Below are 13,236 nucleotides of genomic sequence, written 5' to 3' on the forward strand. Positions count from 1 at the left end.
ATATGTCTCGTTATACCTTCAAAGCTAATACGTTAAATATACTTAATAATAATAATTTAAATAGATGAATCATCTCTAATCTTGGATCGATTTTTATACTGTATTAATATTTTTACTTACTGTTCATTTACCTATTACTTTTATTGTTGTTTTAATTATTATTAATGTTTTGGAAAACTATCCTAATTATTTTTACTTTGTTCTATTCTGTTTTATATTTTTATGAAATTTCTCTTTAGTCTGTTGTATTATTGTACATTTTTATCTTTTCTGTTAAAGGACTTATCGTCCGTTGAATATATATATAAATAAATAAAAAAAATATCGTCTGTGTAGACTAGAACACTTATGACCATATCTTGTAATCTAATACCCCCTGTGGTTCAAGATTCATTTCTCTAATAATCTTTTCCAATACTATGTTGAATAAAATCGATGACTGTGAATCGCCATATCTGAGTTCGATGTAACTGGATTAGATATTATACTTCTTACTTAATCCTAAACTTTGAACCTATTGCTCACATAAACATTTGAAAAAATGAAAACACTATTAGAACTATGAATGTTCTTTTTAATATTAAAACTGGATTTACTATAAAATCACAGATGAACAGACGGGGATACGGAGTAGGATAGATTGATAACCTGACCTAACCTAGAACAGGATACTGCATACTCCACGACTCCAATAAAGGGCCATTTATACCCAGTCATCCTCCTGAAGGGTCTTTGTTTAAAGAACAGAATAGTTATTAAATTTAAAAAAATTACCCAGAAAGATAGAAATAGACAAGTTCAAAATGCAATTTTATTTTCTTAATCAAATTAAATCATGTTTTAAATGTCAATAATTTGCGATTATAGTACGGCATTTTTTGTTTAGACAGAAGGTTCCAATTTTTTGAATCGCTTTCCCTCTCACTCTGAATGAAGTTTCCACGCGTCTATGCCTACAATATATAACTGTCCTATATTTTTTTGCTGTCCACAACAATGTAAAAAGGAAACATGAAGTATACCTTCAAAATTCAAGTTGTTATAAGGTGGACCAACTAAGGAACCCATGTACTCAAACCAAAATAATATTTTGCATATAGTTTAGTTACAAAACTCGCTCGAGCAAAAGAATTTTTTTATTGGTTTATAAATTATTTAATTTTATGATAATCACAATATACCAATGTGAATGTTTATAAATACTGGATGAAAATTAACATTGAACATCATATTCTAGATGTACATAAAACACAATCAGATTGTGTATTATAAAATCCAAACACATTTTCCTCTAGTAATAGATAGACATAAAAATATAATATCAGAATAGCCTAAAAAACAAATAATTTATAATAAATATATTACCAATTTATAATCAAACCACAGATGTAAAATCTAATTTAAAATAAAAAATATAAATATATTCTTACACAACTCGATACCATTGAATAGAATACAAAATAATTGAAGGAACATAACATGAAATGTATACTAAAAAAATATATTTAGAAAATACATTATATAATACCCTAGTTTGTGTTTACTTAATAGTTAATATTTACCTATAAAATAAATGTCTGTTTGAATGTTCAATATTAATAACAAAACAAGATTTTTAATTCTATATTTAAACTATTAAAATAATATACTGATAAATACCATACAAATATAATATGCTCCCAAATACCTAGTTTAAAATTTAAATAAATACATTTATCTGAAATGAAAATTGTTATTTATCTCGTAAAGTAACTATTATTTTCAATTAAAATTTCAAACAAAAATAATATATTTTTTATAATTCTTCTATATAAAAGTTATTTAAGTTAGAAATTTAGAATACTGTTTGGCCCACATTAATACTCAAGTTATAAATTAAGTCAGTTATAACGATTGAAGTTCTAGAGGTAACATAACTTTATTAGTTGCAGCAAACCTTTTTAGCATTTCATATTGTCTGACTGTATTTTCAACTTCAGATCTAATCATATTATTTGAATGTTGCAGATCATCTAGCTCTTGATATTCTTGAGATTTCTCTGTTTCTAATTCATCTTTTTGTTCGATTCTCTTGATGCGGCAACTGGAATACATAAGAAATAATTTTTAAGCAAAAAGTAAGAAATATCAGTCATGGAAGCTTAGTTTTAGTGTGTGACAACTTTAAATTAATTTTACAAATAATAGTGAAATGTAAAATCTAGAAACATCAAGCAGATGAACTAAAAAAGAATTTCTTTAATTTTTCAAAAAAGGATGAAATGAAGATATATCATACAAAGGTTTAAATAATAACAATACCTAGCAGCATATCCCCGATTTTTCAATGTTCGTCTGCGCTGTTTCATGCGTACTATCTGATCTCTAGTCAATCCACGCATCTTCAGTTGACGGTTTAAATCACGTACAGATATTGTAACCAACTCATCATCGCTTATATCCAAAACAGGACTTGGTGACAGTGGGGGCGGCTGTAAAACATTAAGTGACAAATTTATTTTGGACACATTATACAAGTGTCTTTGTCTATAAACTCACCAAGTATTCTCTTTTGAGAGGAGACATATTCATTAAAATTGATATTGATTCGACCACTGATATAATAATTACTTGACAAAGTTTTCTTTTAAAAAATTACTAATTTAAGCGCAAGTGGTATTATAATGTAACGCAAATATGTAATATAAATATATAATGAATTTTCTTTTTTATACTTGCCAATAATTTCAATTTTTCCTTTCTATTTTTCGTCTATACGTAATTTATAGTCATGCTCATTAGTCATACAATATTGCGAACTATAAACATTATTACCTACTATAGTATATAGTATAGTCTATTGGTCTATTGTCTAATGTCTATGCCCTAGGAGTGGTGGACAATAACTTTATTTGCAAGCAGTACGATTATGGATAAATGATAATCTTATCTAAAATCGTGGTAATCAGTAAAAAACACAGTTATAATTATTCTGTGGTTATACGTATATACTATATATATGTGGTAAAAAACTAAAATAGTAAACACAAAAAACAATCATCAACCTATTATTGTGTTTTTATCAAATAATAATATGCACAATAGGACAATGATATTACAGCAGCTGATGTTTTTTGTCAAGATGGATATATATCCATTGTTCACAGTGAAACTTACAAGCTCTTTGTGAACTGATGTTAGCAACGTTTGTTCCGGCTGAACAACCGGGTTTTATAGTGGGTAGCGCCGTGTTCAGGACTTCAGGTGTTCCAGTCCATGAGTCGATCAAATTGATCAACCTACAAAACACGAGTTTAAAAATTCTCAAAATACCGAAAGAAAGGAAATTATCGAGCTATACAATATTACTGTTCGCGATCATTTTTGAAAATTCGCCATGTCCGCTATAAGTCTGTTAAATCCTAAAGCGGAATTCGCTCGTGCCGCTCAAGCGTTGGCGGTGAACATTTCGGCTGCAAGAGGCATACAGGATGTGATGAAAACCAATTTGGGACCCAAAGGAACAATGAAAATGTGAGCACTTTAGATTTTACAATTATATACAACAAATATTATGTTTACTTTAAATGTATGGTACTATCGACGTCTATCGTTGTTATAGGAGCTGAAGCACTACATAATGTATTATATGGATAAAATGTAAATAATGATTAAAAATTAATAATTATATCTAAAGAATTGGATTTGTCGATTTATTAATATTTGTATTTAAACTACAATTACATTTTTATTATTATTTGTTTATAGGTTAGTCTCTGGAGCTGGAGAAATAAAAATTACTAAAGATGGAAATGTGCTCTTACACGAAATGGTAATATAAATAATTTTGGTCAATCTAAGTTACACTCATTAATACGTATCTATGAACCAACTATTAAAATAAATACCTACTTCAGAAATCTCTTAAAATCTGTCTTTAAATCCCGTATTGACAAATATATATACATATATTTCATATATATAAAATTTAGCATGTCTCATACATGTCACCGGCCTAAGCAAATTCACACCCATTTCATATAATATATGAGACGTGGTCGTGAATATTATTATATCTATATACATTCTTTAAAGTGCAACATTTTGTTTTGAGTTGTAACCCTACTAGAATATTGACCTTAGTTGTATCAATTTTAAAATTGTTTTTAAAACATGACGTATTTATTGGTACCTTAGCAAATTCAACACCCAACAGCTAGTCTTATTGCCAGAGCTTCTACCGCCATGGATGATGCTACTGGTGATGGTACAACTTCAACTGTTCTCATTATTGGTGAACTTCTGAAACAAGCTGAAAACTTAATCTCAGAGGTATATATTAAAAGTGTATAATATAAAAAATGTTAAATAATTTAACTTTTATGTTAGGGTGTACATCCTAGAGTGTTGACAGAAGGCATGATTAAAGCCAGAGATAAGGCATTAGAACTTTTAGAGAAAATTAAAGTTGAAGGAAAACCAGATCGTCAAAGGTTGTATGATGTAGCTACTACTTCTCTTCGTACTAAAGTTGATAGAAAATTAGCTGATCAAATGGCAGATATATGTGTTGATGCTGTATTAAATGTGCAACGTGAAGATGGAATAGATTTACACATGGTCGAATTAATGGAGATGCAACATAAGACATCTACTGCAACAACTCTTGTTAGAGGTTAATTTGTTTTTACTCAAATAAAATTTATATTATAAATATGAACCTAATAAAATTAATTTGTCATAGGTCTTGTTCTTGATCACGGTTCAAGACATCCAGACATGCCAAGAAAAGTTGAGAACGCTTTCATATTGACTTGTAATGTTAGCATGGAATATGAGAAAAGGTAATAAAAAAATCATTATTATTAATAACATGAACAATTTTCTATAAATATTCTTATTCTTATTCAGTGAAGTAAATTCTGGGTTCTTTTATAAAACTGCCGAAGAGAGAGAAAAATTGGCAATAGCAGAACGTGATTTCATTGAACAAAGAGTGAAAAAAGTTATTGAGTTAAAACGGAAAGTCTGTCCTCCTGGATCTGGTAAATCGTTTGTTGTCATAAATCAAAAGGTAATATATGAGTTGAATTTAATTAATTTGTCCAGCATATGTTAGTCTACCTTAAATTAATTTGTCTATAATTATTTTAATTGTAGGGTATTGATCCATATTCTCTGGACATGTTGGCAAAGGAAGGTATAATTGGTTTAAGGCGTGCCAAGAGGCGTAATATGGAACGTCTGTCATTAGCATGTGGTGGATCTGCTGTCAATAGTGTTGATGATTTAACTGAAGATGTGCTTGGTTATGCAGGCTCTGTTTATGAATATGTATTGGTATGTGATTTTTTGTTGTTTAAGTTATTACATAGTCTTAAATTTAAAATTAATTTAATTATCATTAATGATTATATTTAGGGTGAAAATAAGTACACATTTGTTGAAGATTGCAAAAATCCTCTTAGTGTTACCATATTAATAAAAGCTCCTAATAAATACACATTAGCTCAGATCAAAGATGCTATTCATGACGGTTTAAGAGCAATCAAGAATTCCATTGACGATGGTGATTATTACTATTTCTTTTTTTATAATTTGTGGCATATTTATGAATTATTAAAGGGAGGAGATGTTGAAAATTAATAATAAAAACAAACGCCTTGTTATTTTTAGTGAGATATTGAACTAGTCCAATTTTGAATTTACATAAAAAAAAATTCTATTGTTTCCAGATTTTTATATTTTTACATTTAATTACTGAGTGTATGTTGTTTTATAAGTTGACAATACATTTAAAACAGTTTAGAGAAAGTTTTTTTTTTTTTTCAATGTTTGAAAATATTTTTGGGGTTAGGAATTATATATTATTTTAGCATATCTTGGAATATTTTGTGAATTATGACACAACAATACTTATTTTTTAATCATTTACAAACTATTATTTTTCTATTAAATACTAAAAAAAAAATTTGCCAATGCACTAAGCAAGCTGAGTCTCACTTATTTAGCAAGAATATTTTTAATTTATTTATATTTGTTCTCATCATATTTATATTTGTTCATTCTAAAAATGTAAAATATATAGGTACTAATGTTTTTTTTTCAAACAAAAAGAAATGTTGAATTCCTTTATACCGTTACACCCTTACACCGTTTACACCTAATGCAAATGTTTAACACAAGGCAATTATTTTTTTTTTTCATACTAAATAATTGATGATGTCTTATAACAAAAATTCTAAATAGCATAAAGCTTTAAATCATATATTATGTAGTAGATGGATGTGTGGGTCATTGTTTAAATACTTTTGCTTAGGGTTTGAAATATGCTCGCCGTGCCACTGATCTTGGCATTTTACTATTATACAATTCCATAAAATCTGTTGTGATTATTATATTTTGGTTCAAAAATATCTTGTATTTATAAATTCTTAACAAAAGTTGTCGCTGAGTTTCAGCAGTGCAATAACAGGGTACATCTACTCCATATTTTTGTTTGTTTGTTTGCTTGTTTTTAAATAATTAAAATTATGTACATAATATAAATTAACTACAGATATTTATATTTTTGAAGTAAAACTTCTTTCTTGAGGTGTGGGTGGAAAAAAAATTGTAACGAAAAATGAAACAACACATTTATTTATTTATTTATTTTGCAAGTCATACACGTTTATTTTTATTGTATTGATTTTTCTCACTCTCTCCCTAATTCACTTATAATTTCATGGGCCCCAATACTTATGATTCATAAGTTATGAAAGAAGTTTTACTTCCCCAGAGTATAATGGTGAGCTCGCTTTTTTTTAATCTATAATATGTACTTTGAAATAATACTGTAATTAAACTTAAATATTTTTTTTAATAAAACCTAGTAGACATGTAATTAATATCTATTTCTAAAACCTCCCACCCTCTCATTTAAGATTTGCTGCTGTTATAATTATTTAAATTATTGTGATAGTTATTCAAAATTATTAAATTTAAATTGCAGGTGCTGTAGTACCAGGTGCTGGTGCTTTTGAAATATATGCTTGGCAAGAACTTCAAAAGTATAAAGATGAAATTAAAGGAAAAAGCCGTTTGGGAATTCAAGCATACGCTGAAGCCTTGTTAATCATACCCAAAACCATTTGTAAGTTTAGATTTACTAAACTTGAATTATACAATGTTGATAAGTTGTTTTACCTTAACTTTAAATGATTTATATATTTTAGCAACCAATAGTGGTTTTGATGCTCAAGATATGATAGTTAAATTACAAGAAGAGTGTAGAGAAAATGTTGGTCCAGTAGGAGTGAATGTTGATAGCGGTGAAGTTCTTCAACCAGTTGATGCTGGAATATTTGATAATTATTGCGTTAAAAAACAAATCCTGAATTCTTGGTAAGATCATAATAATATTTTAAATATGGTTTAATTTTATCTAATTTCTAATTTATATTTATTTTGTTATAATTTTTTAGTACTATTATCGCTAGCAATTTGTTGCTTGTTGATGAAATAATGAGAGCTGGTATGTCGTCACTCAAAGGATAATAATGCTTGATTGTTTTTTTTTTTCCATTATGCTTAAACACACCTAATTTTTATATTACTAAAAAGTTTCTAACATAAAGTTTCTACTTTAATTACAATTTAATTCTAATAAATTTTCTAAAATATTATTTGTGTTTTTAATGTTATTATAATATGGAAGCATGTGTCATTTTTTGGATAATTCTTATTATTCAAAATCGATTGTCTCATGAAATATATTCGTTACTAATTAGATAACACATATTATACAAGTTTAAATTATATTCATAAAAAGTAACACAATTATTCAATTCTTAGCAAGACTGGCAATGCAAACATTGTATTCAAACATCAAAAATAGTTTTATGAAAATAAATATTTATAGGGACTTGATTGCTTAGTAACTATATTTTGAATCACACAAATACCAAAACATTTAATGTCTATATTTTTATTTACATTGTCACGTAAGCTTTCTTATAATTAGGGTTCGAGACTTATTACACGCTAATTGTTGGATATATGATATATTAACTAAATATATGCAACTAACATTTTTTTTTTTTTTTGAAACAGCATTAAAAAATCTTTTGTTTTTAAATTATAAATTGATGATTTTATTGATGATTTTGAAAACCAAACCAAATATTGCCTTTATTTGCCTACCTTAATTCCCAAAGCGCTTATAAAACAAACAAAACTTAATGCAATGACTCGTACTTCATGTAAAATTATATTATGATGATCAACTCTTAACAATAAAAAAAACTTAAAATACCTAACTTACACCTTAAACAACCATAATGTGTATTTACTATTTAGTTATGCTAGGTTTACACGTGCATGTTTACCCATGCAAGTTGAGGCGCCAGTGGGGTGTAAATATGTTCTGGCGCGAAAATGAAAATAAAAGTTGGAAAATTCCAACATTGCTGGCGAGTTGGTGCCACAACAAACATGCACGTGTAAACACACCTTTAAAATAAAACAGAAAACTCATAAATATACTAAAAATGACAATAGATTGTCAAATATGTGTTAACCTTACAAAATGGAAAAATATGCAGTATACATTGTTGTGTTAAAGTTGTTATGTATCAAACCAAAATTATATCTTTGAATATTTTATACTTCTATAGCCATAATTAAAGAATATACAAATACAACAAGTCCTGAATCCTGATTATGATGTTGCAATTTCTTATTGTGAAAACCATCTGAATTTACATGTTTAGAATTTCTCAAATTGAATAGTTTTAAATGCTTCTGGTTAAATATTGGTTTCATGAACCATAAACTGGGAGCTGTGAGTTCAAACTTTGAACTTCAAAATTCTATTAGACATCAATAATCTAAAACATTTAGAAGTGTACCTTGCACTATTAGTATTTTAGAATGTGGAAACTACGTAGGTATCAGTGTTAGGTAATAACGTAACGAAAGTAACGCATTACTGTAACGTCGTTACTTTGCTTGTAACGTGTTACGTAATTTCGTTAGAATTATTTCCAAGTAACGAAATTGTAATCGAAGTTACTTTTGAAAAGCAATTTCTATAGAATAACATGTTACAGTTTCGAATTATTAAGAGGATGTCAGTGCACCATTAGTTTTCTCTCTCTGGCCCACGCGCAACATAGGCAAAACGCATTTACGCAAAATTATTTTTTCTATGCGTTTAAGTAATCTTAGAGTAAAGTCACCTATTACAAAAAAGGTAGAGAATAATACTTTTGAGGGAATGACAAATCGATTTGTCTAAATATTGTCTCAAATCAATTTAAATTTACAACATTTTTTTATTTATTTTGAAAGTGGAATACAAAGTCAAATAATAATAAAATATAAAATCGATATGTCATTCCCTCAAAAATATTATTCTCTATTTTTTTTGTAATAGGTGACTACTCTAAGATTACTTAGACGCAGAAAAAATGATTTTGCGTAAACGCGTTTTGCCTATGTTGCGCGTGGGCCAGAGAGAGAAAACGAATAGTGCGCTGACATCCTCTTAAGTACCTATTACGAATTGAAAAAAATACATACGTGAGGGTATTATTATGTTTACCAATCTAATATATATTTATATTTAATTTTAATTTGGCACGATTCAGTTTTCAATGGTTTTGATATTTGAAATGTCTAATTGCACTGTAAGTCACAAGAACAGTTAATTAAATTTATTGTTCCTTTAAATAGGTTTCCTATGAATATAGCTTGTATGGAAGACTACATTTTATATGGTCCTATTAACTATACAGGTTTCATAAAGAATTTGCTTGTTCAATTTGCCCGCAGAAGATTATTACCAAGAAATTTAAAAAAAAAATTTATTTTTCTAACGAGAAAGTAATGAGTTGCTTTTCTATTTGAAAAGTAAAGTAATTTAATGACAATTTTATTTGAGTAACGAGTAAAGTAGCTTAATTACATTTATCTCTTCGTAACGAGTAAAGTAACTTAATTACTTTTTAAAAGTAGCTTACTCAACACTGCTACCTATACTGGACGTTAGTCTAAAATAGTAGAATAGAGAAACAGCGACCGGCTTAAAAGTTGGGTTCACAGCTTTATTTTTCTCGTGTGTGGTGCGTTTTATAGTTAGATGGACATATGGTATTATATATTATATTCTACTATTCTGATTGGCCATCGTAATCATGGTATCGGCTATAAATTACTAACCATGATCTTGATGTACTCTGAAAGGTCCATAATTGGTCCGATCCACAGTCTACAATGTAGAGAAGATAACTCTATTATTCTACAGTCTACACTATAGGCAATGGGTCGATCCCATCACTACGGACTATACAACAGTCTAGTTTCTACGAGTGACGATGTAGACTGTAATTTGAAATTTGTAGCGGCAATAATTAGTAGCCACACGCTTATAACGGAAATAATTATTTACCAGGACAGTTGGTAACCATGGTATAGAACGATAAGAAGACTATGGATCATTGATTACTGATAACCAATGGGCCACGGCGTCCGCGTTTTTGAATTAACGAAGTTTGAAATTTTATTATTTTAAATAAGTTTAAAGTTGTGCGTGCCATTTGTGGTTTTCGCTCGTTAGTACTGTATTTTTGACTGTTGACTTGAGCTTATTTTTCTCTTGTACACTTTTTTTTTTATATAAGTATTTTACTGCAATAACTATTTTTTCTCTGACCAATATGGACCACAACGAAATGGAGGACGACAACGTTTGCGAAGAATTTGCTAAGCGTCTGAAAGAGTCTGAGAACACTTATAAGGTTTTTGGTTTCTCACACGTCATTATTATCGGTTCCATAGCGGACATAATGGACACGTCGATTCGCGTTATCATTGACGGTATGTACCGTAAAACAAAGTTACACTGCAAAACCGATGAAGAAGTCGAAGTGTATCGTCAACGGCTGTGCAAGTTGTATTTAACCTACTTGAAAAAAGGCTTGGATAACATCGATCGTCTAGAACCCAATCTGGCAGAAACATTAATCGTAAATGTAGAAAAACCTGTTGAAAAGTTTAAGGATAGACTGGACGAGTTGAGAACAAAGGTCGCCCAACGAACGAAACGTCTTCAAAGTCTGGTGGCGTTGCAAAACCGTTTGAAAACTGACACCGTTCTAGCAGAGTGGGTTATTTCAAAAGTGGGACCAGCTGTACACGAAGCTGAAAAAGATCTCTCTGACATAAAATGTATCGCTCCAAATGTTATTCATTCTATACTGCTTAGTTTGAACCGTATGAAAGACTCTTTACATTCTTTTGAATTAAATTAAATATCAATTTTTGTTTTTACTTTTATACATTTTTTACAGTTCATCAACTGTTTTTTTTTTTTTATTAGTAGATATCTGAATTAACAAAATGTTAAAATATAAACTTATTTTTAGTATGCGTACCTATTTTTTGTCTAAAAAAGATCAAGCTTTTTAAAACATTCATCCTTAATACGGTTAAAAATTAAAATCAAATGACCAATATTTCAGGAAGGTACGATAAAAAAAAAAAATGTTTTTATTTTCTGTGCCATCAAATAATTAACAAATGACACCCAATAATAAAAATTTTTGATTTCTCTATACAAATATTTAGTAGGTATACAATGTATATGTCAATGTTCATTGATTTATTGTTTTATTTTTTATAACCATGTACAAAAACTTTTAAGATTATTTATTTAGTATGTTTAATATATAGACATAAGGACATATAGCATTATACTATTATCTGTTATTTATTTTAAAAGAAAAATCTTCAATTTGCCAACTAGCAATACATTCATGTTGAATACAATATTCTACCAGCAATAAGTATAAAATGTTTTTAAAAATAAAAAAATTTATTTTTGAAATAATAATGGTCTTTGTCCTTTGATTAAGCATTTACTCAGAATAATATTTTGATGACCTACCTATTTTAATTAAATATTAAGTCAACCAATTGAGTAATTAATAATTTCACCACAAATTATATTATTTTCTAATAATCTGTGACAGTTGTAGCATGTTAAAAATCAATAAATATATAGTTGGTATTTACGGTACTTATACCTAATAGATCATAAACTGTGTTTTCACAATAGCATGTTTTAAAAAATATAGAATATTATATTTTTTTTATTTATTGATTAAGCCCGCAGCGGCATTGGTCATTGGGTAAAAGTATAGGAATATTTAATACATTTAAAATATGAAAAAAATACTTTTGAATATAATTAATGATTTGAATGGCATTGTCCTAATTGTACATATGGAAATAAACGGACAAAATGAAAATTTAAAATATTAATATCATAAATTATATTAAATAGATTATAATTTCAGTAATTTATGTTAAATGCTAGTTTGAATAACTCAATAACCTGTACATCATGTCATCATAATATGATATATCAAATTTTATATAATATCTTAATCATTAAATGATACTAAATTTTAGTGTACCTATATAACTATTTAAATTTAAATATAAATCAAATTAAAATAAATATTGTAGTAACTATAGTAGCCGGTAGGTACTTATTTTTTTATTTATGTATATCTAGTCTACAATTACTTATCTCAAACACGTAAATATGACGAGTAAACCAGTTATAGTACCATCATAACAAAATTTTGAAAATTTCCAACAGCATTAATAGTGAACAGTAAGTGGAGCCCTCAAATTAAATACGATAAATTTTATAAATTATTTTGTTCTACTTGTATTTACATTTGCTTAAAATTAACCCACATGCCCTATCAACATTAGCTCAAGGTAACAACATACAGCTCATGTACTTGAACCTGATTGTTCCAAATATAATAATTGGAGTACGCCAATTGCCAGTCTAGATACTAAGTGTAGAACATAGGGCAGTGGCGGTCAAATGATTTTGTCATGGGGGGGGGGGGGGGGGGGTACGGCTGATTGTTTAACATATGCATTATTTTATCATTAAAAATATAATTTATGGTTGTTTAATATCAATTTATAAAATTATGGTAAATAAAAACTTTATTTATAATTTAGGTATACACACTGAATCACGGACATTCCCCCCGACCATTAATTTATTAATTTTTAATGCTTAAAATATAAAATATATGCTTATTTTTTTTTAATTTTAATTTTTGAAGTAGTTCAGTGGATCGAACAAATAGATTTATAACCTATTATATTTATGAAAAAAAAAATGTTTATATGTTTTAAATTAAAAAAAAAAAAATAATTTCTTATTAAATTCAATATTATTAGTTA

General features: G+C 28.0%; 2 protein-coding genes across 2 annotated transcripts; one reads left to right on the plus strand and one right to left on the minus strand.

The window, feature by feature from the left end:
* Positions 1-1,114: 1,114 nt before the first annotated feature.
* LOC100168059 (transcription factor MafK) lies at positions 1,115-3,007 on the minus strand. The gene is made up of 3 exons (XM_001946526.5): positions 2,539-3,007; positions 2,302-2,471; positions 1,115-2,083 (listed from the first exon to the last, which is right to left on the minus strand). Exons 1-3 carry the CDS (start codon positions 2,569-2,571, stop codon positions 1,885-1,887), a joined length of 402 nt encoding a protein of 133 aa, XP_001946561.2. The 5' UTR covers positions 2,572-3,007; the 3' UTR covers positions 1,115-1,884.
* A 225-nt stretch (positions 3,008-3,232) lies between these two features.
* On the plus strand, positions 3,233-7,646 carry LOC100159179 (T-complex protein 1 subunit zeta). The gene is made up of 11 exons (XM_008182700.3): positions 3,233-3,513; positions 3,748-3,811; positions 4,177-4,311; positions 4,369-4,654; positions 4,724-4,823; positions 4,891-5,053; positions 5,140-5,319; positions 5,401-5,548; positions 6,974-7,114; positions 7,197-7,365; positions 7,446-7,646. Exons 1-11 carry the CDS (start codon positions 3,377-3,379, stop codon positions 7,516-7,518), a joined length of 1,596 nt encoding a protein of 531 aa, XP_008180922.1. The 5' UTR covers positions 3,233-3,376; the 3' UTR covers positions 7,519-7,646.
* The last annotated feature ends 5,590 nt before the right edge of the window (positions 7,647-13,236 follow it).

Source organism: Acyrthosiphon pisum, chromosome A1 (genome assembly GCF_005508785.2).
Source record: "Acyrthosiphon pisum isolate AL4f chromosome A1, pea_aphid_22Mar2018_4r6ur, whole genome shotgun sequence".
In the NCBI taxonomy this organism is placed as follows: Eukaryota; Metazoa; Arthropoda; class Insecta; order Hemiptera; family Aphididae; genus Acyrthosiphon; species Acyrthosiphon pisum.

What these genes read in the sequence shown, in the direction of transcription:
- LOC100168059 (XM_001946526.5), bottom strand. Translation starts at nt 2,571, where the DNA reads ATGAATATGTCTCCTCTCAAAAGAGAATACTTG. An exon ending in CTCTCAAAAGAGAATACTTG is followed by an intron (nt 2,472 to 2,538) that starts GTGAGTTTATAG and finishes AATGTTTTACAG; the next exon opens with CCGCCCCCACTGTCACCAAG. An exon ending in AATCGGGGATATGCTGCTAG is followed by an intron (nt 2,084 to 2,301) that starts GTATTGTTATTA and finishes TATGTATTCCAG; the next exon opens with TTGCCGCATCAAGAGAATCG.
- LOC100159179 (XM_008182700.3), top strand. Translation starts at nt 3,377, where the DNA reads ATGTCCGCTATAAGTCTGTTAAATCCTAAAGCGGAATTCGCTCGTGCC. An exon ending in TGCAACAACTCTTGTTAGAG is followed by an intron (nt 4,655 to 4,723) that starts GTTAATTTGTTT and finishes AATTTGTCATAG; the next exon opens with GTCTTGTTCTTGATCACGGT. An exon ending in AAACAAATCCTGAATTCTTG is followed by an intron (nt 7,366 to 7,445) that starts GTAAGATCATAA and finishes ATAATTTTTTAG; the next exon opens with TACTATTATCGCTAGCAATT.